This window comes from Geospiza fortis, unplaced genomic scaffold (assembly GCF_000277835.1).
Source record: "Geospiza fortis unplaced genomic scaffold, GeoFor_1.0 scaffold240, whole genome shotgun sequence".
Lineage (NCBI taxonomy): Eukaryota > Metazoa > Chordata > Aves > Passeriformes > Thraupidae > Geospiza > Geospiza fortis.
Genome location: NW_005054379.1, coordinates 937,007 through 954,568, shown reverse-complemented (window position 1 = coordinate 954,568; position 17,562 = coordinate 937,007). Strand labels below are relative to the sequence as shown.

Sequence of the window (17,562 nt, the reverse complement as noted above, 5' to 3'; positions counted from 1 at the left end):
TCCTAGGTCTCATCCTTTATCTCCAGCTCAGCCTGTGGCAGGATTCATGCTTTGGGTATTCGTGTTTCTGCACTGGAGCCCTCCCAGCCATGCTGTATATTTAAACAGCCAGGCTGTGCTTAGGAAGTCCTCTGCCTCTTTAGTGAGGCAGCCTATTGAAATCAGGTTCTATTTGTGTCCCAACCTCTCCTATTTTGTGACAGAGTTGATGTGAGCAGCAGCAGCAATGAAGTGATGAATCCTCTGGGGCTCCGATTTCTCACCTGGCTGCCAGATGATAGCTTCCTTGTTGTTGGTCAAGGTCAGCATGCTGCTCAGTCTGTCCTTCACCATCTGACTGCAGTGCCTCACGTGGCTGGAGCTGAAGAAGAGTGCCTGAATTTACGGTACAAGAGATCTGTCAGTTGTGGCTGAAGTCTGAGAATGCTTTCTGGACAGTGCCTAGAAGGAATTAAGTCTCTTATTAGCCTGGAGGCCATGGGTTAAGGAATTTGGCTCTCTTCTGAGAGGAGAACCGAACAGCTCATGAGGCTCCCTACTGGTCAGCACTTGCCTATAGTCCTGATGCCTACGCCCAGCTGGCAGGGGTGCATGCTAGACCTGCCTGTATCAGTACAGGATAACTCTGTTCCTTGGAATTCGAGGCCCTTGGGGGAGAGGGAATGGCACATGACACTGAATTCCTCCATTCTTTTTCCCACCATTATCAAGGTCCAGGAGGGGACCAGTAGCCATCAAAATTGCTGTCCTCTTCCTTCTTTTCCTCCTCCTCACCTGCTGGTCTTTGTGGGACCAGTTGAGCTAAAACCAGACACAAAAGAAAGCCACCTGGAGTGCAGAAATACAGGAGGGCTGCTTTTTGCAGCACTCACCTAGCAAAGACGCAATGATTGCACATGAACTGTAGAACAGAAAAAGAGGAGTGTGTTTGCGGAGTGCTGCAGTGCAGACAGTGACCAGCACAGTTAGGCAGATGCCTGTTGGCTGGAGTTGCTGGTGCTCTGTGGTGCCACTGTCAGCTGGCGTAGGTGTGAGAATGTGCATAGGTGCAGAAGATCCTTACATGAACAAAGTATGTCCATGCTGGAGATGTGCATCTTTTCGGCTGGCTACAAGAAAGGCAGGAACGAAGTATCTGCTCTTAAGTGTGTCTGCTGTGACTGGCATTCTGTATGTCCTCTGTCTTGCATCAGGTTGTCAGTGCCTGTAGATGGAGAAGTGATCAGCCTGTACTGCAGCCCGGTGACCAGAACTGTAGCTCTGCAGCTGACTGATAGGCGGATCCTAAAATACCTGTGGGGTAAGCTGGGCCCTGTTAAAGTACCTGGTCTTAGGGTTAGTTGTTACATATTTCTTAAAAGGTTTAATGAGATGATTTGACTTTCGGGGACTTGAGTGACTCTTGCTGTGTAGTTGGTGCTGCTTTTATATTTCCTCTCCTTCCAGAAATGGGCTGAAATTAGTGATTTGTGTCACAGTTCAATTAAAGGTAACTATATATATATACACATGCATACGTTAACACGAATACGCACGTACAAAGTTCAGTGCTGACTGACTGCCACATTCATAGATCTTCTCTCCCATTCCACAGTGGAATAAAGGCACCACTGAGCCCCTGGAAGTTACCACCTTCTTGTCCACTGTGTCATGGATTTCTGTTCCAGCATTCTTCCCCTCTTTCAGATAGTGTAGCTTATTCCCAGTTCTGGTTTTCTTAAGATACATATCATGTGGTTTTAATGTCTTGAGTTTTTGTTTGGCTGGAAAACAGTTAGATCTTCTTTGCTCCGTAGAGGCTTCTACTCCAGTCCTTCAGCCCTGGCGGAGTAGCAGTAGCTCTGCTGTTCAGTTCCCCTACCGTTGTGTGCAGACTTGCATCACGAGGATCAGTGGTGAAGTAAGTAAGAATGCAAGCAGATTAAATTCCATGCTCAGTTGTTCTCTGTGCCAAAAGTACACCCTGGTCTTCTGCCCAGGGCCCAGTGATACTTGTTCATGCTCTTCATAAGGCCCTTTGCAGAGCTGAAAGCTTATCTTCCCTTGCCTTCTAGAGCATTTCTGGTGGATTGCAGTTAACACCTGATCACCCTGTTCTATGAAAACAACAAATAATTTCATTAAAAAGTGAGAAAATTCGGATTGGAAATTTCTAGCAGTTACTGCCACACTCTTTTTGAAAGGAATGTTTTGCTCAGTTTTGTTTGAACTTAACCTATTAGCAAATACGGCTGCACTGAGTTACTGCAGATGTCCTGCTACTGCTTTTTCCTGTTGGAGATGGGTTCTTGATAGTTACAACAGCTTAAAGAATGACCAGCTGTTTTGCTGATATTTCAGGGGTTTCCTTCCTTCAGTGTGCATCCAGTGTAGGAAGCTGCTTTGCTTAGCTCTGTAGTGGAGTTGTTCCTCTGGTATCCTAGACCAAGTGCTGCTGAATAGAACAGCCTAGATTTCTAGCATGGCTTCTGCTTCCATTTTGCAACTGTGCAGTTACAGGGTAGGCAGGCTGGACTTTCAGCCAGCAGTGTTTAAAGATGTTCAAGTTTAAGTCCTCCTGGAAGAGAGGTTGGATGACTTGCTGTCTGGCTTCTCTAAGTAATTCACATGAAGTACTTGTTACCTAATTGTAAGGTACTTCAATCCAGTGCTTGTCAGTGTTGTGGAAGACTGGAGGTTGTGATAGCTCATAGTTGTCATTATTTTAATTACAGGAGGTGATCTTGGGCCTCACGGATCGATGCCGGTTTTTTGTTAATGATATTGAGGTACAAAGCTTTTGCCCCTCGTTTCCTGCCCTTTTTCTCTGCCAAAGGCAGCTTCGATATCTTGGTCTAAACTGTGATAAATTTCTTTTTTTTACAGGTTGCTTCTAACATCACATCATTCGCAACATACAATGAGTTTTTGTTGGTGACAACCAACTCGCACACCTGTCAGTGCTTCTGCTTGAAGAACTTGTCAGTGAAGGGTAAATATCAGCACTGGCTGCCTGTTGCTAACTTGTAGCATTTGTCTTGGAAACACAAGATGTCCCCATTTTTCACATCCAAACCTGTTGTATTTGGGTTCCTCAAAGGAAATGTTAAAGAGATGAGAGTAAGAGAGCTTTCAGAAATCTACCAGAGAGCAAGGAGCTCAGGAACTGACTATATATCAGGTGTTTTTCACAGGGAAGAAGATTTGTGCTGTGGTTGACTCTTACACTGTTTCTAACAGCCTAGCCCTGCATTCTCTTCCTTTCCTCCATGTTCAAAAGGAGAAGTCTGTGTGCTATTTGAGGGTGTGTGGTAGGGAGGGGAATCACTGGACAAAGAGTTTCTGGTGGTGTCTGGCTTTGAGAAGCATGATGACTTTGGTAAAGGCAGGACAACAACTTATTGGTCCTTTTACACCCTTCAGTGCTACTCTTATCTGGTCTGTTGAGCTTTGTCATCCTGTTGTGCAGAAGACACAGCTCTGGTTGTCTTGTTCAGCAGTGATCAGCGCTCCACAAGGTCTCATCCTGTCAGGAGTTGTTGAAGATCACTGTTGTACTGGTGGCTTGGTTGGTTCAGTACAGCCTTGCCTGGCTCCTACAACATAGGAGGTCTTAAATGGGGTACTGTGCTGCATGTGCAATGTATGCTGATAAATGTTGTCTCCAGCCCTCCAGGGCAGCCTGAGCAGTGCTGCTGCACCCAGCAGTGAGACCCTGCGCAAGGTGGAGAGAGGCTCACGTATCGTCACCGTCGTTCCCCAGGACACAAAGGTGGTGCTGCAGGTCAGTGCTCTGCCTGTGTCTGCTGACATGTGCTCTCAGGATGTTCAGGGGTCTGTCACAGTGGACACCTTGACAGCCTGCAAACAGTATGTGCAGTGCTACAGAGCTGGTGCCCTACAGTGCTGCAGAAGAGCACGTCACAAATCTCCAGCTGCAGAGGGATTTTGAGCATGCCTTTGGGAGTTAGGTTCAGTAGAGGCAGATAGGTATGTGCAGAACTGGGAAGGACTATTCAAGTTCCTAATGGCTGAGGTAGTGTAGTCCTACATATTGTGCCCTCTCACCATTACTTCCTAGTATTTACTAACAGCCCTCCATTAGCCTTGGCACTTAGTTTTTTGCTGAGCTCGCTCTTCAGAACTGCTAGAGATTCACAGAATGGAGAAGGATGTAATTTGAGGGGCACTTTTGGAGGTGTGGAACTCAACATCTTCCTCAGAGCAGGACTAACGTGAAAACTTGATCAGGTTGCTCTGCGTCATGTCTGGTTGGGTAGAGTCCAGCCTTCTGAGGGAGGAATGTTTCTGGACTGAGAGAGTGTTCGGGTGTTTTTCCACAGTTGTTGAAATTGCATGTCCTCTGAAGTGAGCAACCAGGCCCATGCACTTGCAAGTAGCAAACAGGCCCAAGAAGCTGGCCAGTCCTTACTTTCCCCACAATGTAGGCAGAGTAACTAAAGTAAGTATTTGTGTGGATCTTGTGTCATAGATGCCAAGAGGAAATCTGGAGACCATTCACCACCGTGCTCTGGTTCTTGCCCAGATTCGGAAGTGGCTAGACAGGTAAATGGTTCTGGTGTATTCTTGTCTTCCCTCCTCCAGTCTGAGCTGTTAGAGGCTGACTGACCTGGAAAAGAGAGGGAGACTAAACTCAGAGGAATTTACCTTGTTAGAGGGAACAAAACTGTTTCTAGGGTGACCACCCAGGAGTCTAGCTTTCAGCTGTGCCAGGTACTTCTCACTTCACCACTGAAGGGCTAAAAATTGTGTGGGTGGGAGAAATCTTCATCTACGTGTGCTGAAATTGTGTGGGTGGGAGAAATCTTCATTGCTCCGTTCTCCAGACATCTCAATCACTTTAAGATTCAGCTCTCTGTTTTCCATTTTTTACTGAGTTCATTTACATTTAAATTTTTTGAAAGGGAAATTGATGCAAAATATAACACTGTTTTAATGGAAATAAAAATAATCTAAGTTCTGTATTGCTTCATCAACCTTGCAATCTGGTGTGTCCCACTGCAAGGGTCAGCAGTGGGCTTTATTGACCTTGCACATTTTTCTGGAAGGCTGTCTACGCAGCTTATTGTGTAGGCTTTTCTCATCCCACTGGTTCTGTTCTTAGCTCTAATCAGTTGCCTTTGTTTGCATCTTATCCGCTAAGTAAACTCTCCTGCTTGACTCATTCCTCCAGGCTTATGTTCAGGGAAGCTTTTCAGTGTATGAGGAAGCTCCGAATCAACCTCAATCTTCTCTATGACCACAATCCCAAGGCAAGTCTGCCCAGCTCTCTTGTGTTGTTTGCTATACTAATCTAGCCTGGAATCCACTGAGCAGTGTGCTCAAAAGTGTAGGTGGTACTGCTTTCAGCAGGGATGGCTGTTCCGCACGGCAGCATCATCGTACGCACAGATCAAATTTAGCATTTCCTTCATCCTGTACTTCCAGACAAGGTCTCTGAATTTATTCTTATACTTGATGTACATGTTCTTACTGTTCAGAATATCAGTGGTAATACTCTTGTTCATTTCAGGCATTTCTGGAAAACACAGAAACCTTTATCAGGCAAATAGATTCTGTGAACTATATCAACTTGTTTTTCACAGAACTGAAGTAAGTATAAGTCTGCAAATGGAAGCATGCATGTAATCAGTAGTGGTACTTTATTTTGTCAAAATATTGGCAACTCTTCAATGTGGGTGCAAGGAATCAGAAATCTGGCATGTTGAGTCATAAAGGCTTGAGTAGGCTCAGTAGTTCCAGGGATAGCATGTCTTGTTGGAAATTCCCATTTGCAGGCAGCCATTAGATTTTTGTAGCAAGTAATTAGTACATTATCTGAGTGCTTTGACTTCTCTGCTGGTTTGCTGTAGAGTAGTAAATGAAAACAGAGAAAGTTTTTTTCCCTCATAAAGAGGAGCAAGGTAGCAGTGCATATCTAGTCTGAGGCCAAGATACTTGCTTGAATCCTCAAACCAAGTCCCCTGACTTCTTTTTTAAAGGCTCAGTGATGAGGCTTTACAGTGATGGTAGTTTCAGGACTTCTCAAGCTTGCTAAAGTCAATAATTGTGTAGGAACTGGCGCTATCGCTTTGGTTTGATTTTTAGTCTTGACCTGACCAGAAATAATAGCAAATGGCTTACTCTTCTGAATTGTTCAGTGGAAATATCCATAGTGGATTTAGTGGAAGACAGCTGTATCTTGTAAATCTTGTCTTCTGATTTTTTGGTGCTGCTGAAGTAATTGTTTGACCAGTTTTAGGGGATTTTTTTATGCTTTTCTTGGCTGACAATCAGTTTAGACTGGCAGAGATTTTTGGAGAACTTCCTGTTAGCGTGGCAGTTAATGAGTAGTTATGTTCTGCATGCATTTGAGTTCCTTAACCTTACTGTCTTTGTTCTGGGCTATGTGGCGGGTGGTGCTCTTATTCACATTACCTGTTTTTATGCAGAGATGAAGATTTCACCAAGAGTATGTACCCATCTCTGAATGGTAGCAGTAACAGCCAGCCACACCAGCATCCTGATCAGAAAAAAGTAAACCTCATCTGTGATGTGATGAGAGTTGCCATGGAACACATTGACCCTCAAAAGTGAGCACTTTCTTACTGTAGGTAAAGGAACCATTAGAGAGATTTCCAGTAAGTCATTGGCAGGAAGCAAAGCTGTCCTTGACATCAGTTCTTTGGCCCTAGGTTCTCTGAGATGAGCTTGTGCTCCACAAAATTAACTATACCATGCCTTGCTTCTGCTGAGCATGCTGTCCTGGAAACATCTAATAATTCCAAGACAGCATACCAACATTTTACTATTAAATAAAATAATAGAATTAAAATAATAAATGCAGGATGCTTATAAAGATTTAGGAGATACACTCAATTTAGGATCAGTCTGTGTGGGAATGGAGATATGAGCAAGAGTTTCATCTTGGTGAGTTGCCGACTGTTTGAAGCAGCTGGCCCTTTGGAAAGATATCAGCTCTTCCATTTGACACTAAATTACTTTGTAAATGATCAGCTCCATTTTCCTGATTGATTACCTTTTTGGTAACCATCCTTCTTGAATGGATCAACACCAGGCAAAGATAAAATCTGGGAAAATAGGATAATAACAATTATTATTCACACCTGGTGAAATGGTGCTAAAGCATCGACAGCCTAAAGTTAAACAGAGGAGAGGAGAGGAGAGGAGAGCAACCGGTGATGAGTAGCTACTGAGCCCTGAGAATTTAGACACTTTCCAGCAAACTATTTCAGAAAACAAAGCATTTACTTGGCTGGGAAAGCTATTTTGAAATAGTAAATGTGAGATGTATGGAAGTATAAATAACACCCTAGAAAGCTGTCCTTTTTTTAAAAAGTGCTATTTTTGTGCCAGATTTCATCTGGAAAACCATATCCAGCTATCTGAACTTTCAGAGAGAGTTCCTTCATCATGCTAGCCAGCATGGTAAAGGAAGCTCATTCTACTCAAAACACACCTCCAGCTTTGTGACGTCTTTGGGAAGACATGCTGAGTAGAAGAACCTTTCTGGTCTATTCTCTTCTTTTCCTGTGTTTGCTGCCTTCCTCTAGGAGGATCACAGTGCTTGAGCAGTTTATTTTTATTTTCTTTTACTAAGACATAAACTAGAACTTGCACAAACTGCTAAGAAAAGGAATAAGGTGTGTTTCTGCCTTCTCACTTTCTCATTCACTTCTTTTCTTCAGATACTGCCTATCAATACTGACAGCACATGTGAAGAAAAGTCCTCCAGAACTGGAAATTGCTCTCCAGAAGGTTCACGATCTTCGAGGTTTTGTATCAGAAACTCAAAAGTTTTGAAAATTGGTCATTTGCAGGAGCTTTATGTTAAGGAAACTTCTCTGTCCAACCAAAACTTTCCCATCTGACCATCCAGGAGCCTGGCAGACTAGCAGTCACATTTGCACCACCTGAGTTGGGACCACCCCCCACAGCTACATCCCCTACGCTCACAGTCAGACCAGGATTCCTTACTTGCTGCACCTCAGGTTTCCTGTATCAGAGTCTCAGGCATCCTGATCCTTAATATAATTTAGTCTCAGTGCAATAACTAAGTAACAAAATAGCAGGTCCAGCTAGTGCCTCTGAGGAGAGGCCCTGAGCAAAGGAACCCCTGGGCCTGTGAGAACTTTTATACCTTCACAGTATATCCCTGCAAAAATCTAGCAGTCCTCACCTCCTACTGTGTCTCACAGGTCTCTGTCCCCTTTGCCAGGCAAGGGGTTGGGAGTTCAGACTGGAGCTCTCATCACCGAGAGCTCAACCTGCAGCTCCCAGCACAGCTGCATCCTGAGATACTGCACTGGATGTGTTCCTCAACACTTTGATCATTAGCATCGTTCACCGAAAAAATTATTTTAAGGCTGCTGTTTATGGAGCAAGCCAAAAACCAGAAATGGACTTGAATCCAGTGTGTGTTTAGCTACACCAGCATATCAGCTAAGATAGGCTGCTGTACATGCCCTCAGCTCACCCTTTTGACTAGGTCTGTTGGCAGTTACCCCAGAACTGGACCTGTTTTCACTTTCCAGTTGGAGCTCTAGTTCTTCCAGCATGGAATAGGAAGTTCCTGTTCTGGATTCTGGTATCCCAAACTAGCAAACTTTGCTTTTATTCTGTGCTGATCCTTTGAGTTCATCACAGTTGCATGCTCACTGCTATGCTGGGGGTGGTCCTATAAGTTGCCCAGTAAAGGCAAAGTAACCCCTCTGCAAGACAGAGCAAGCTGTTAGTCTGATGGTCCCTCTCTGATGTCAAGGTTGTGCTTGATGATGCATCCTTTCCTCACAGCAGGGCTCCACTGCTGGTGGTGTAACAGGTCATATGCTGCTTTATCTTGTTGCAGAAAGCATTACGCCAGATGTCCAAGCTGTGAGTGCAGAAGAAGCACTAAAGTACCTGCTTTTCCTTGTGGATGTCAATGAATTGTATGATTATTCCTTGGGGACGTATGATTTTGATTTAGTCGTCATGGTGGCAGAAAAGTCTCAAAAGGTCTTGGCTAATAGTTCCAGCTAAGGAACTTATTTTTCTACTTTCTCAAAGGTTGTTTGTAGTCTGCAGATCAGCCTGCATGTTTTCTTAGTAATGGCTCTCTACCCAGGCAGGATTCCAGTTGCTCAGAAGACCTATGTATGTTTGGGATGATGCTGGGCAAGTGTCATGTCTCTGCATCCTTTGGTTCTTGAGCACAGCTCTGGAAATTTATTTGTGTTCAAGGTGAAACAGTGCTCTTCTAGAACAGCAGGACAAAGTAACTCTGGGAGAGGGAGGGATTGGTATCTGAAGTTTTGCAACTGCATGCCTTTCATTCTCACTTCTGCACTTTTTTTTCGTGCTTATTTAGTGGTTCCTATGATAATAGCATGTGTCTTCATGTGGGTTTAATGTGAAATCTCTGAACTGAAATGCCCATCTGCATCTTCAGAGTTTTCTAATGTTATAGCAAATTCTACTGCTCATAAGTTAGGACACCCTATTTGTGTTAACAGGTTTTATATCCTTTGGTGTGGGGAAGTTGATCAACTTTATGGCTGTAAATTTATACATAATCATAGATAATATAAAACAACATTTGATATGACACTTAGGCTTGAATTTTAAGTGTTGCCAGCCTTTAGATACTGTTGAAGTCCATGTGGGAGCCTGGTAATTCAAGTTAGTAATTTCTGGCAAGAGTATGTGCACAAATTGATTAAGATGGCTTACATTTGGGGGAGAAAAAGCCTTTTTTAGTGTATTATCATATTTTTTCAAAGATGGGGCTGTATGTTTGTGAAGATGGGGGCAAATAAGGATTTTGGCAGATTAACTCAATTGACGTTTTTATTGCTCTTTGCAGGACCCAAAAGAATACTTGCCCTTCTTAAATGCCCTCCGGAAGATGGAAACCAATTATCAGCGATATACAATAGACAGACACTTGAAGAGATACACGAAAGCTCTTGGCCACCTCAGCAAATGTGGTAGGTGTCCTAAGGAGGATTTCTGCAGTGTAACATGTCCATTTGGGAGAGTGTTTGAGGGGAAATAGCTGAAGAAAGAGAAGGATTGCATAAGACCATCTTCCCATCTGGTAATGGATGGTGAACTTCTGCTACTTGCTTTTTGTACTGTAGGTTTGTGTGGGAAGAAAGAAGTGTTTACTCCTCTGTGGTCATGAAGCAATGAAGTCTTGTGTTGTTCCTGTTCAAGTGAATTGTTATTATCTCTGGTTAATATCTCTGGCAAAACCTCAAGGAAGTGAACGCTTTGATTTTACAGTAGTAGAATGGGTGGTCTTCCACCCAGGTACCTCTAGTTGATTCTTCATGTTGTGAAGCCAGACTGTCTGGGAGCCGGGAGGGCCATGTACTTTCTCCTTAATTTTTAAGAAAAGTAAATTATTTCTGCAGGTCCTGAACACTTCTCTGAATTTCTGAACTTGGTGAAGGATCAGAATCTGTATTCTGAGGCCTTGAAGCTGTACCCCTCTAGCGCTCAGGAGTACAAGGTGTGTAAGCTCATGACAGTGCAGTGTGAAAGGTTTATATTCCCTTATGAATGTGTTTGGATCTCCTCAGCACCTTGCATGAGGGCAGGAATGAAACTGCAGCTGCATATGTTCAAGTTCTGTAGGTCATTGCTCTTCCACTGTTGTCTGAGACCCTCTTCTGAGATAACAGCTGGAATGACTCTCAGCACTAACCCTGTGCGACTTGGACATCAATGGTTGTTATTCCTTTGATCCTGTGACTCAGAGAGCGCCTGGAAGTCCTGTTTCTTCTGCTGCACTATCTTGTAGTGTGCTGAATAACTCATAACCTCAGGAAGACTTCTCCCTGTTTTGACCTCTGTGTGGCTTGCAGATTGTGTGGGGACCATTTGTTATCCTTAAACTATTCTGAAAAGTGCTGAAGAACTTGGACACTTTTGGATGTGCTGTTTCCTAGTACATAGTGTCCCTTATTGGTTTCAGTGTTACTGAAGAATTCATCTTGTCCAAGGTTGAGATAAAATGTAAATACATTTAATATAAGCTAATGTAGATACTGTAAATACACAGCACACAAGCCTTTGTACAAGGAGGAGTTGAGTGAGAGAGGAAATAGAGAAAATTGGTCTATATGCAGTACAGTGAAAGCAAAAAGGAGTCTTTATTCATGAGGGAGATCTGTTTCTTAGTGACTCCTTGGGAGTAATTTATTATTCCCCCTGTATCCTTCCAGTGAAATCCACTTGCCCCTTCTTCATGGAGATAGTGAGCTTTGAGTAGCCTGTGCCTGTACAGTTACAGGGCTTGTGTGTTCCCTCTTGCCAGTGTTCGTTTCCTAAAGTAGGTTGGTTCAGAGAGACATTCTAACAAAAACTGCTCATGTGGGTGGGGAGGAAGGGTCTGGTTTCCTGTAGTATCTAATTTACCCAGCATTTGGTTTGGAGAGTCAGGTAGCTCCCTGTGTCACTTCCTGTAGCTCTGTGAAGTGTCTCCATGTGCTGATCATCAGCCCTTGGCTTGATAGAGTTTGAAATGAGGTAGAAACTTCATGCCTAGAAATTCCTTGGAGAAGCTGGGTAAGAGGCTTTTGTTGATGGGCCCTTAATTTTTGCCAATGGAGGACTGCTACTGACCTTTCTTTTTTTTTTTTTTCTTTTTTTCCTTTTTTCTTTTTTTCTTCTTTTTTTCTTTTTTTTTCTTTTTTTGTCCCTGTCTTTCAGGATATCAGTGATGCATATGGGGAGTACTTGATTCAGAAGCAGCTGTATGAACAGGCTGCATTGATATTTGCTCGTGCTGGCATCTTTGCAAAAGCACTTGATGCTTTTCAGAGCAGTGGCAACTGGCAACAAGCCCTGTGCATGGCATCACAGCTTGGTTACACAAAGGATAAGCTGTCCAGCCTGGCACGGAGCATGGCAGGTAGGCCTTGAAGAGATGTAAATGTGCAGAGCAGAGTGGCTGCTGTTATTTATGGTTCACTTCAATTTTTCCTAAAATTCAATGAAAACTTCATTATTCAGCAGTGGTTTTCTTAAATGAGAACAAAGATCCCGTATTTCCCCCAGGTTTGTGCATTTGCACATGACCTTTGTTTCTCAAAGGAACCAAAAGATGCTGAAGCTGAATTGGTAGGCAACACAGGAGCTGCCAAGCAAACTGTGCCCTTGGCTGCCCAGTGCTGACTGCTTCTTGCATTATTCCCTTGCAGCTGGTTGCCAGACTGCTCTTCCAAATTGCCTCATTAGTTAATCCTAAGGAATGGACGTGCACTGAAGTGTCTGATGTAACTGAGGCCTCTAGGCATTAACTGGTGCAAGTGCTTTGCCTATTCACCAACCTTAAAGGCTGTTGGATAATTTGGAGCTGCATCTTGTTTTCTCCTTGAAGCCAGCTAGCAGCTAGGACCAGCTGGTACATAAAGCTGTGTGTTGTCCTAAGGAGAAGAAGGTAGCTGGTCGCAGAATTTGTACTCACTAGCCCATGTCAGACATGAGGTGTGCTGTGGACCTGGTGGACCTATATTTCAGCAAGAGAATGGAGCATCATTTCTCAGAGGCAGAGTTTATGGAGAGCCACTTAACACAGAGGGAGTATGGCTTCTGGAAGTCTACTCTTCCAGAGTCAGATACGCCAGTATTTGCTTTTTCTGTCAATGTGATTTAAATCCTTCATGCCTTTGATGCTTTCTTATGGTGCCCTTTTTAAATTACAGCTGTAATTTAGCAATTGAATACATGTGTGAGCAGATAGACGGTGTCTCAGTGAGTGGGATTTTTCCTCTGCTTTGTAGTTTTCTGGCACAAAAATCTAGGTGTTTCTGAAAAGCTGAAACTCCACTTTTTCTTGTAGGAAAACTAGTTGAACAGAGAAAGTATGCAGAGGCAGCCATACTCCTGGAGCAGTACACTGAGGTAATGTCATCACCCTCCTGCCTGTGGCCCAGTACTGCCTAGTATTTGTCAGTCAGATACACCATCCATGTTTCCTCTGTTCTCCTGCGCCATATGTGACTCCATGCATGCTGACAGCACAACAGGCTGCCATGGGCCCCCTTGGGGAGGGCAGAGCAGGCCTGGGTGATGCCGTGAGCAGGGTGGGGATAAATGCTGTGTCCCTGAGTTCTTCCACTTGTAAAGCCTCTCATGGTTTTATACGAAAAATGTTTCAGCTCTGTTTTGTCTCTGGGAGCTGAAACATGAGGACTGGAATAAGGAAGACAGAGTTCCAGAGGGATTTCCCCTTTATGTCGGAGAAGTAACATAGATTTGCTGAGTTGGTTTGTGGGTTTTGTTTGCTTGTTTGGGTTTTTATGTCAACACCTCGAAGTAGCTGGCATAGTGGTGTTTTGCTGTCTTGACTGGGATACTACTGTGCAGAAATACCCATCTGAATAGCTTCTACCTGAACATGTCTTGCTAGCAGCAGCAGCAACCCGTGGTTGCTCTTTTCTTCTAGGACTATGAAGAGGCTGTTCTCCTGCTCTTAGAAGGGGCTCTTTGGGAAGAGGCTTTGAGACTGGTAAGACATTTCAAACCACAATAACAGAAGTGGAAATAAACCTTTAGAGTGCAAAAACAGAGGGATGTGGTGTCGGTTAGATCCTTGAATGATATCTTGGAAACCAACTTGGAACCTGCTATTTTGGAAGGTGAGTCTGTGCAAGAATATTTCTCTATGCTATAGAGGGTAAAGAAGATCTTTCCTGGGCCTGTGGGAAGTCACAGCATTCCAGTACTGGAAGGTGTATGGAAGGATACTTTGTTTCCACCTCATTGATGCTGCTCAGTTATCTCTGTTTGGCTGCCCTCAGTGCATCTTGGAGCCCTGCAGTGTCATGGGATTTTTTTAGCTTAGTCAGGCTCCTTTGGAGCTTTTCCAGACCTCACAGTCAAAAGCTGCAAAGAGGTCTGTGTCTGCATGTCCATGAACAAGCAGAACAGTCCTTGTTCCAAAGCATATGTGGCAGCAGAGCTATAGACCAGGAAAATCGCTACCTGTACTGTAAGCTTTGATGAGTAGTTTTTGGAAATAAAAAATTATTTGATAGCTTTATTCTCCCTTCCATACAGGAAGAATGTTTTATTACTATTCCTTGTTCTTCCTTTTCATGCTTTATGAGTTGAGGGATTTTTTTTCTGAGCTTGTTGAAGGATTGTGCTTGTGTAAAAAATGCTTTTCTGTTTCTTGCACAAATGTTTATGTTTTGATTTTCTTAATGATCAGCTCAGAAAAGTCAGCTGATCTTCCTAGATTCCCAGAAAACAGCATTTCTTCGCCATAAGAGTCGCCTGCAAGTGGTGCGAGAGCTGAAGGAGAAGGCCTGTGAGAACCTGCAGGGTTGGTATTGAATTGCATATGACTTTTTCCTGCATAAGTAACTGTGATCGTGTTTTTGTGTGTGGTTTCTGTTTGCTGTGATGGAGCTGTGCTCTCCTTTAGCTCCAATGGGACCTACAGGAGTAAAACAGCACCATTCTCAACCCCTCCTCACTCCATATTTGGAGTGTGGTTGCTCTTGTATTTTCAGCTCTTCTTTGGGTCATAGCTTTCACGCAAAGAAAATGCACCTGAAAGCTCTTCAAAATGACACAGCATTGTCTCCACAGTACCAACTTGACTGGGTGAGACAGTGCTCAGCATGTCCTCGGTGCCAAGTACCTGTAGGCATATTCACCTGCCTGCTGACACAGGCTCAGGGAATTTCTCTGAAAGCAGAATGCTGTGTCCTAGTCCAGTTCTGCTGCACTGAGATTGTCATCTGTCTGATTGTGCTGTTCAGTGTCACGATCCCCACCAGGGCGGAGGAGCATTGTTGTTCTCACAATTACTGTTTCCTCTTGTATGCTGACTCAGTGAGCCATAAGGCTCCAGAACACCAGCAGGTAGAATGACTCTTCCCAGCAAGCTACACAGATCAATCAGAAAGCTTGAAATAATTCTGACCTTTTTCGGTACTGTGACAGTTGTTACCATGTTTTGCAGATTATGAAGTGCCAAATTGCCCAGAATTGGAGCTTTTCTCTGAAACCAGCAGTGTTGTGACAGCCAGTGACATGAACAGCAAATATACACACAGCAATTCAAGAATATCAGCGTAGGTATCTGCCTTCAAATCAGGTAGTGACTGTTCTGGCATCAGCATTCAGGAGGTTAGCTTGCTCATGCTTAGCTTGGTCCTTCTTGCAGCTGTCCATGCCTTGTAGCTGCTTTAATTACAGGCATTTCATGGTTATTTTAACTCTCGTTGGAAGAGAAAGAGCACAAAAAGCCAAAAGCTACTATTGCAACAGGAAGAGCAGAGGAGCTGAGAGCACAGACTCTGGGTGGGTGCTGCCTCCCATGGATGTTGGGCATGTGGTCAGAATGGCTGGCTGTAGAAAGTTAGACAGAGAATACAGGCAGAGCCTCTCAAACATTAACAGCTTGTGCATATGCCTTGTGTTCTTTGGCCCAGGTTTCACACTTGATGCGTGGGACTTGTTACTAAATCTCATAGCAATGTCTTCCCACAGTGGTTGTGTGCGTTGTGAGTGCTCTCAAGAGTATGAGCTGCAGTGTGGGTTGGGGTGTGTAACAGGCTGGTATAGTCTCTGGGACCACTTCTGAACTCCCTGGCTGAATTGTGGAAGAATGCAGTTGTGGGGAAAATGTGCACTTTTTAGACTTTTTTTTTTTTTTTCTCATGGACCAGATGTAAAAAAGAAGGAGAATGCAGCCTTAGTATTCAGCATCAGAGTGTGCGGATCACTTAGGAACATTATGCAAGTAGGTCTGGTCTGTGAAAGAAGTTGCTTTCCTGTGATCATGGTTAGGAGCTGAGCAGGCTCTGGAGATGGCAGAAATTAAAATGTTCACAGCCAAGTGCAGACCCTGGCCACCAGTGTTTTAAGTGGACTTCAACTTTGCGTGATAGTGACTACTGCTTTGTGCTTGGAGCAGCTCCTGCTTTATGTTGTTGACATGCTTTAACCTTGCTGGAACATGGAGCAGCCCTTTTTGGAGAAGAGAAGCAGCTTGATTCCTGTCTTGTGTTTCAGACCACTAAGTATATTAGTTGAATAGAGCTGAAAACATTGTCAGAGCACCTAAGGTTACACACAGTCCTCTGTCACTGGAGAAGGCAAGGAGGCAAGGACTTGAGTGACAAGCTTCATGCACACTGTTGATGTTCCTTCAGATGTAACCCTGCTAACAGCTAATCTCTTGTGCACACTCTAACTGACTGTGCTCTTTCCAGGCGATCCTCAAAGAACCGACGCAAGGCGGAGCGTAAGAGATACAGCCTGAAGGAGGGGAGTCCTTTTGAAGATATTGCCCTTCTGGAAGTCCTGGGAGAGAGTGTTCGTGCTGTTGAGACTGTGAAAGGTAGGATAATTGGTGATCTTAATCCATGCTGCAGCTTGTAAGGCTGAGGACAGCTAAGGTAGTGTGCTTGTTCTTACTGTGTGTGCTGGAGAGAAAAGCTGCCTGGTCCATACAGCTCTTTGCATTGAACGTTGGTTTATTTAATCTGCCTCTGTGCTCAGAATAACATGAACTCTCTGCATTTGAAATTGGGAGCAGAGAAAAGAAGCCTTCTCAGTACCATTTCAGATTTGTCTTGTTTTTGTTCTCGGACACTGTAGGGGCTCCGGAGGAACAGAACCAGTTCTGAGTTGCTGCTCTCCTTCCTGTGTGCTGATAGCAAAGAAATGCAGCTGTTTATTTAGTATACCTGTGTTGATTGGTATTTTATTGCTTCTGTTCCCTCCTGCAGGAGAGATACACATCCTTCTGAAGCAGCTTGTGCTCTTTGGTTATGATGAGCAAGCTGGGGCACTGCAGCAAGTCCTGGAAGAGGTTTTGCAGTTGATGGAGACCTCAGTCCCAGAAATCTGGACTCCAGACGTGCAGCAGAGCTCTGTCAGCCTGGTCTGTGCTCATCCACAACACCTATCACTCTCACTAGACAGTATCAAGTGTTTAGCAGCATTTTGCATTCTCCAGCACAGAGCCTAGAATCCTTCCATGGCTTTCAAAATCTGAGGTTTTTTTCTGTTAGAGGTTCAGTAGATATTCTGGGCAGGACCTGCTGAGTCAGTATACTCTAGATGGGTACAACATGTATAGTCTACTGTCACCCCTGCACTGAGTGCCACATTGGATGTGATGAGGTCTTCTGCGGGTTGCGTTACCTTGTCCTAGTGGTGACTTGTTTTTGTAAGCTCCATCTTAAGCAATTTGTAGGATATGGGAACACTCCCTCTTTTCTACGCCTAATGGTAGAAGTGTACTGGAGTAGAGTAGGTCTTGTGAAGTGAAAAACTACTGGATTGATCAATTAAGTCTGAACCATATATCATAAGAAGTAAGTTACATAAAGAAGGGTTATGTCAGGCTTCTAAGCTTCAGCTTAATGCAGAATAAGAAAATCACAAGGGCTTTAGTTAGTTCCCTTCCAGAGTAAAAGTCTTTATTTCTAATAAGTGTTTCTGAGCATTTATGGTGAACACAAAATGTTCCCCAGTATCTTCCCCCCCAACTGCTGATTAGCAGGACTCTTAAAGACAGACTAAAATTGTTCTGTGTGACAGGGAACAGAG

At 43.9% G+C, this 17,562-nt stretch overlaps 1 protein-coding gene across 1 annotated transcript in view; it reads left to right on the top strand.

The window, feature by feature from the left end:
- ELP1 (elongator complex protein 1) overlaps nucleotides 1–17,562 on the top strand; it is a 31,563-nt gene that overhangs the window by 10,537 nt on the left and 3,464 nt on the right. Inside the window, 21 exon segments of the mRNA XM_031060295.1 lie at nucleotides 204–386; nucleotides 1,194–1,300; nucleotides 1,797–1,900; nucleotides 2,715–2,768; nucleotides 2,866–2,971; nucleotides 3,648–3,763; nucleotides 4,472–4,545; nucleotides 5,174–5,252; nucleotides 5,513–5,592; nucleotides 6,432–6,572; nucleotides 7,689–7,774; nucleotides 8,849–8,997; nucleotides 9,845–9,968; nucleotides 10,398–10,495; nucleotides 11,698–11,899; nucleotides 12,830–12,891; nucleotides 13,436–13,628; nucleotides 14,204–14,317; nucleotides 14,963–15,074; nucleotides 16,218–16,345; nucleotides 16,737–16,891. Of these exon segments, the coding sequence (XP_030916155.1) occupies nucleotides 204–386; nucleotides 1,194–1,300; nucleotides 1,797–1,900; nucleotides 2,715–2,768; nucleotides 2,866–2,971; nucleotides 3,648–3,763; nucleotides 4,472–4,545; nucleotides 5,174–5,252; nucleotides 5,513–5,592; nucleotides 6,432–6,572; nucleotides 7,689–7,774; nucleotides 8,849–8,997; nucleotides 9,845–9,968; nucleotides 10,398–10,495; nucleotides 11,698–11,899; nucleotides 12,830–12,891; nucleotides 13,436–13,628; nucleotides 14,204–14,317; nucleotides 14,963–15,074; nucleotides 16,218–16,345; nucleotides 16,737–16,891 (2,467 nt within the window).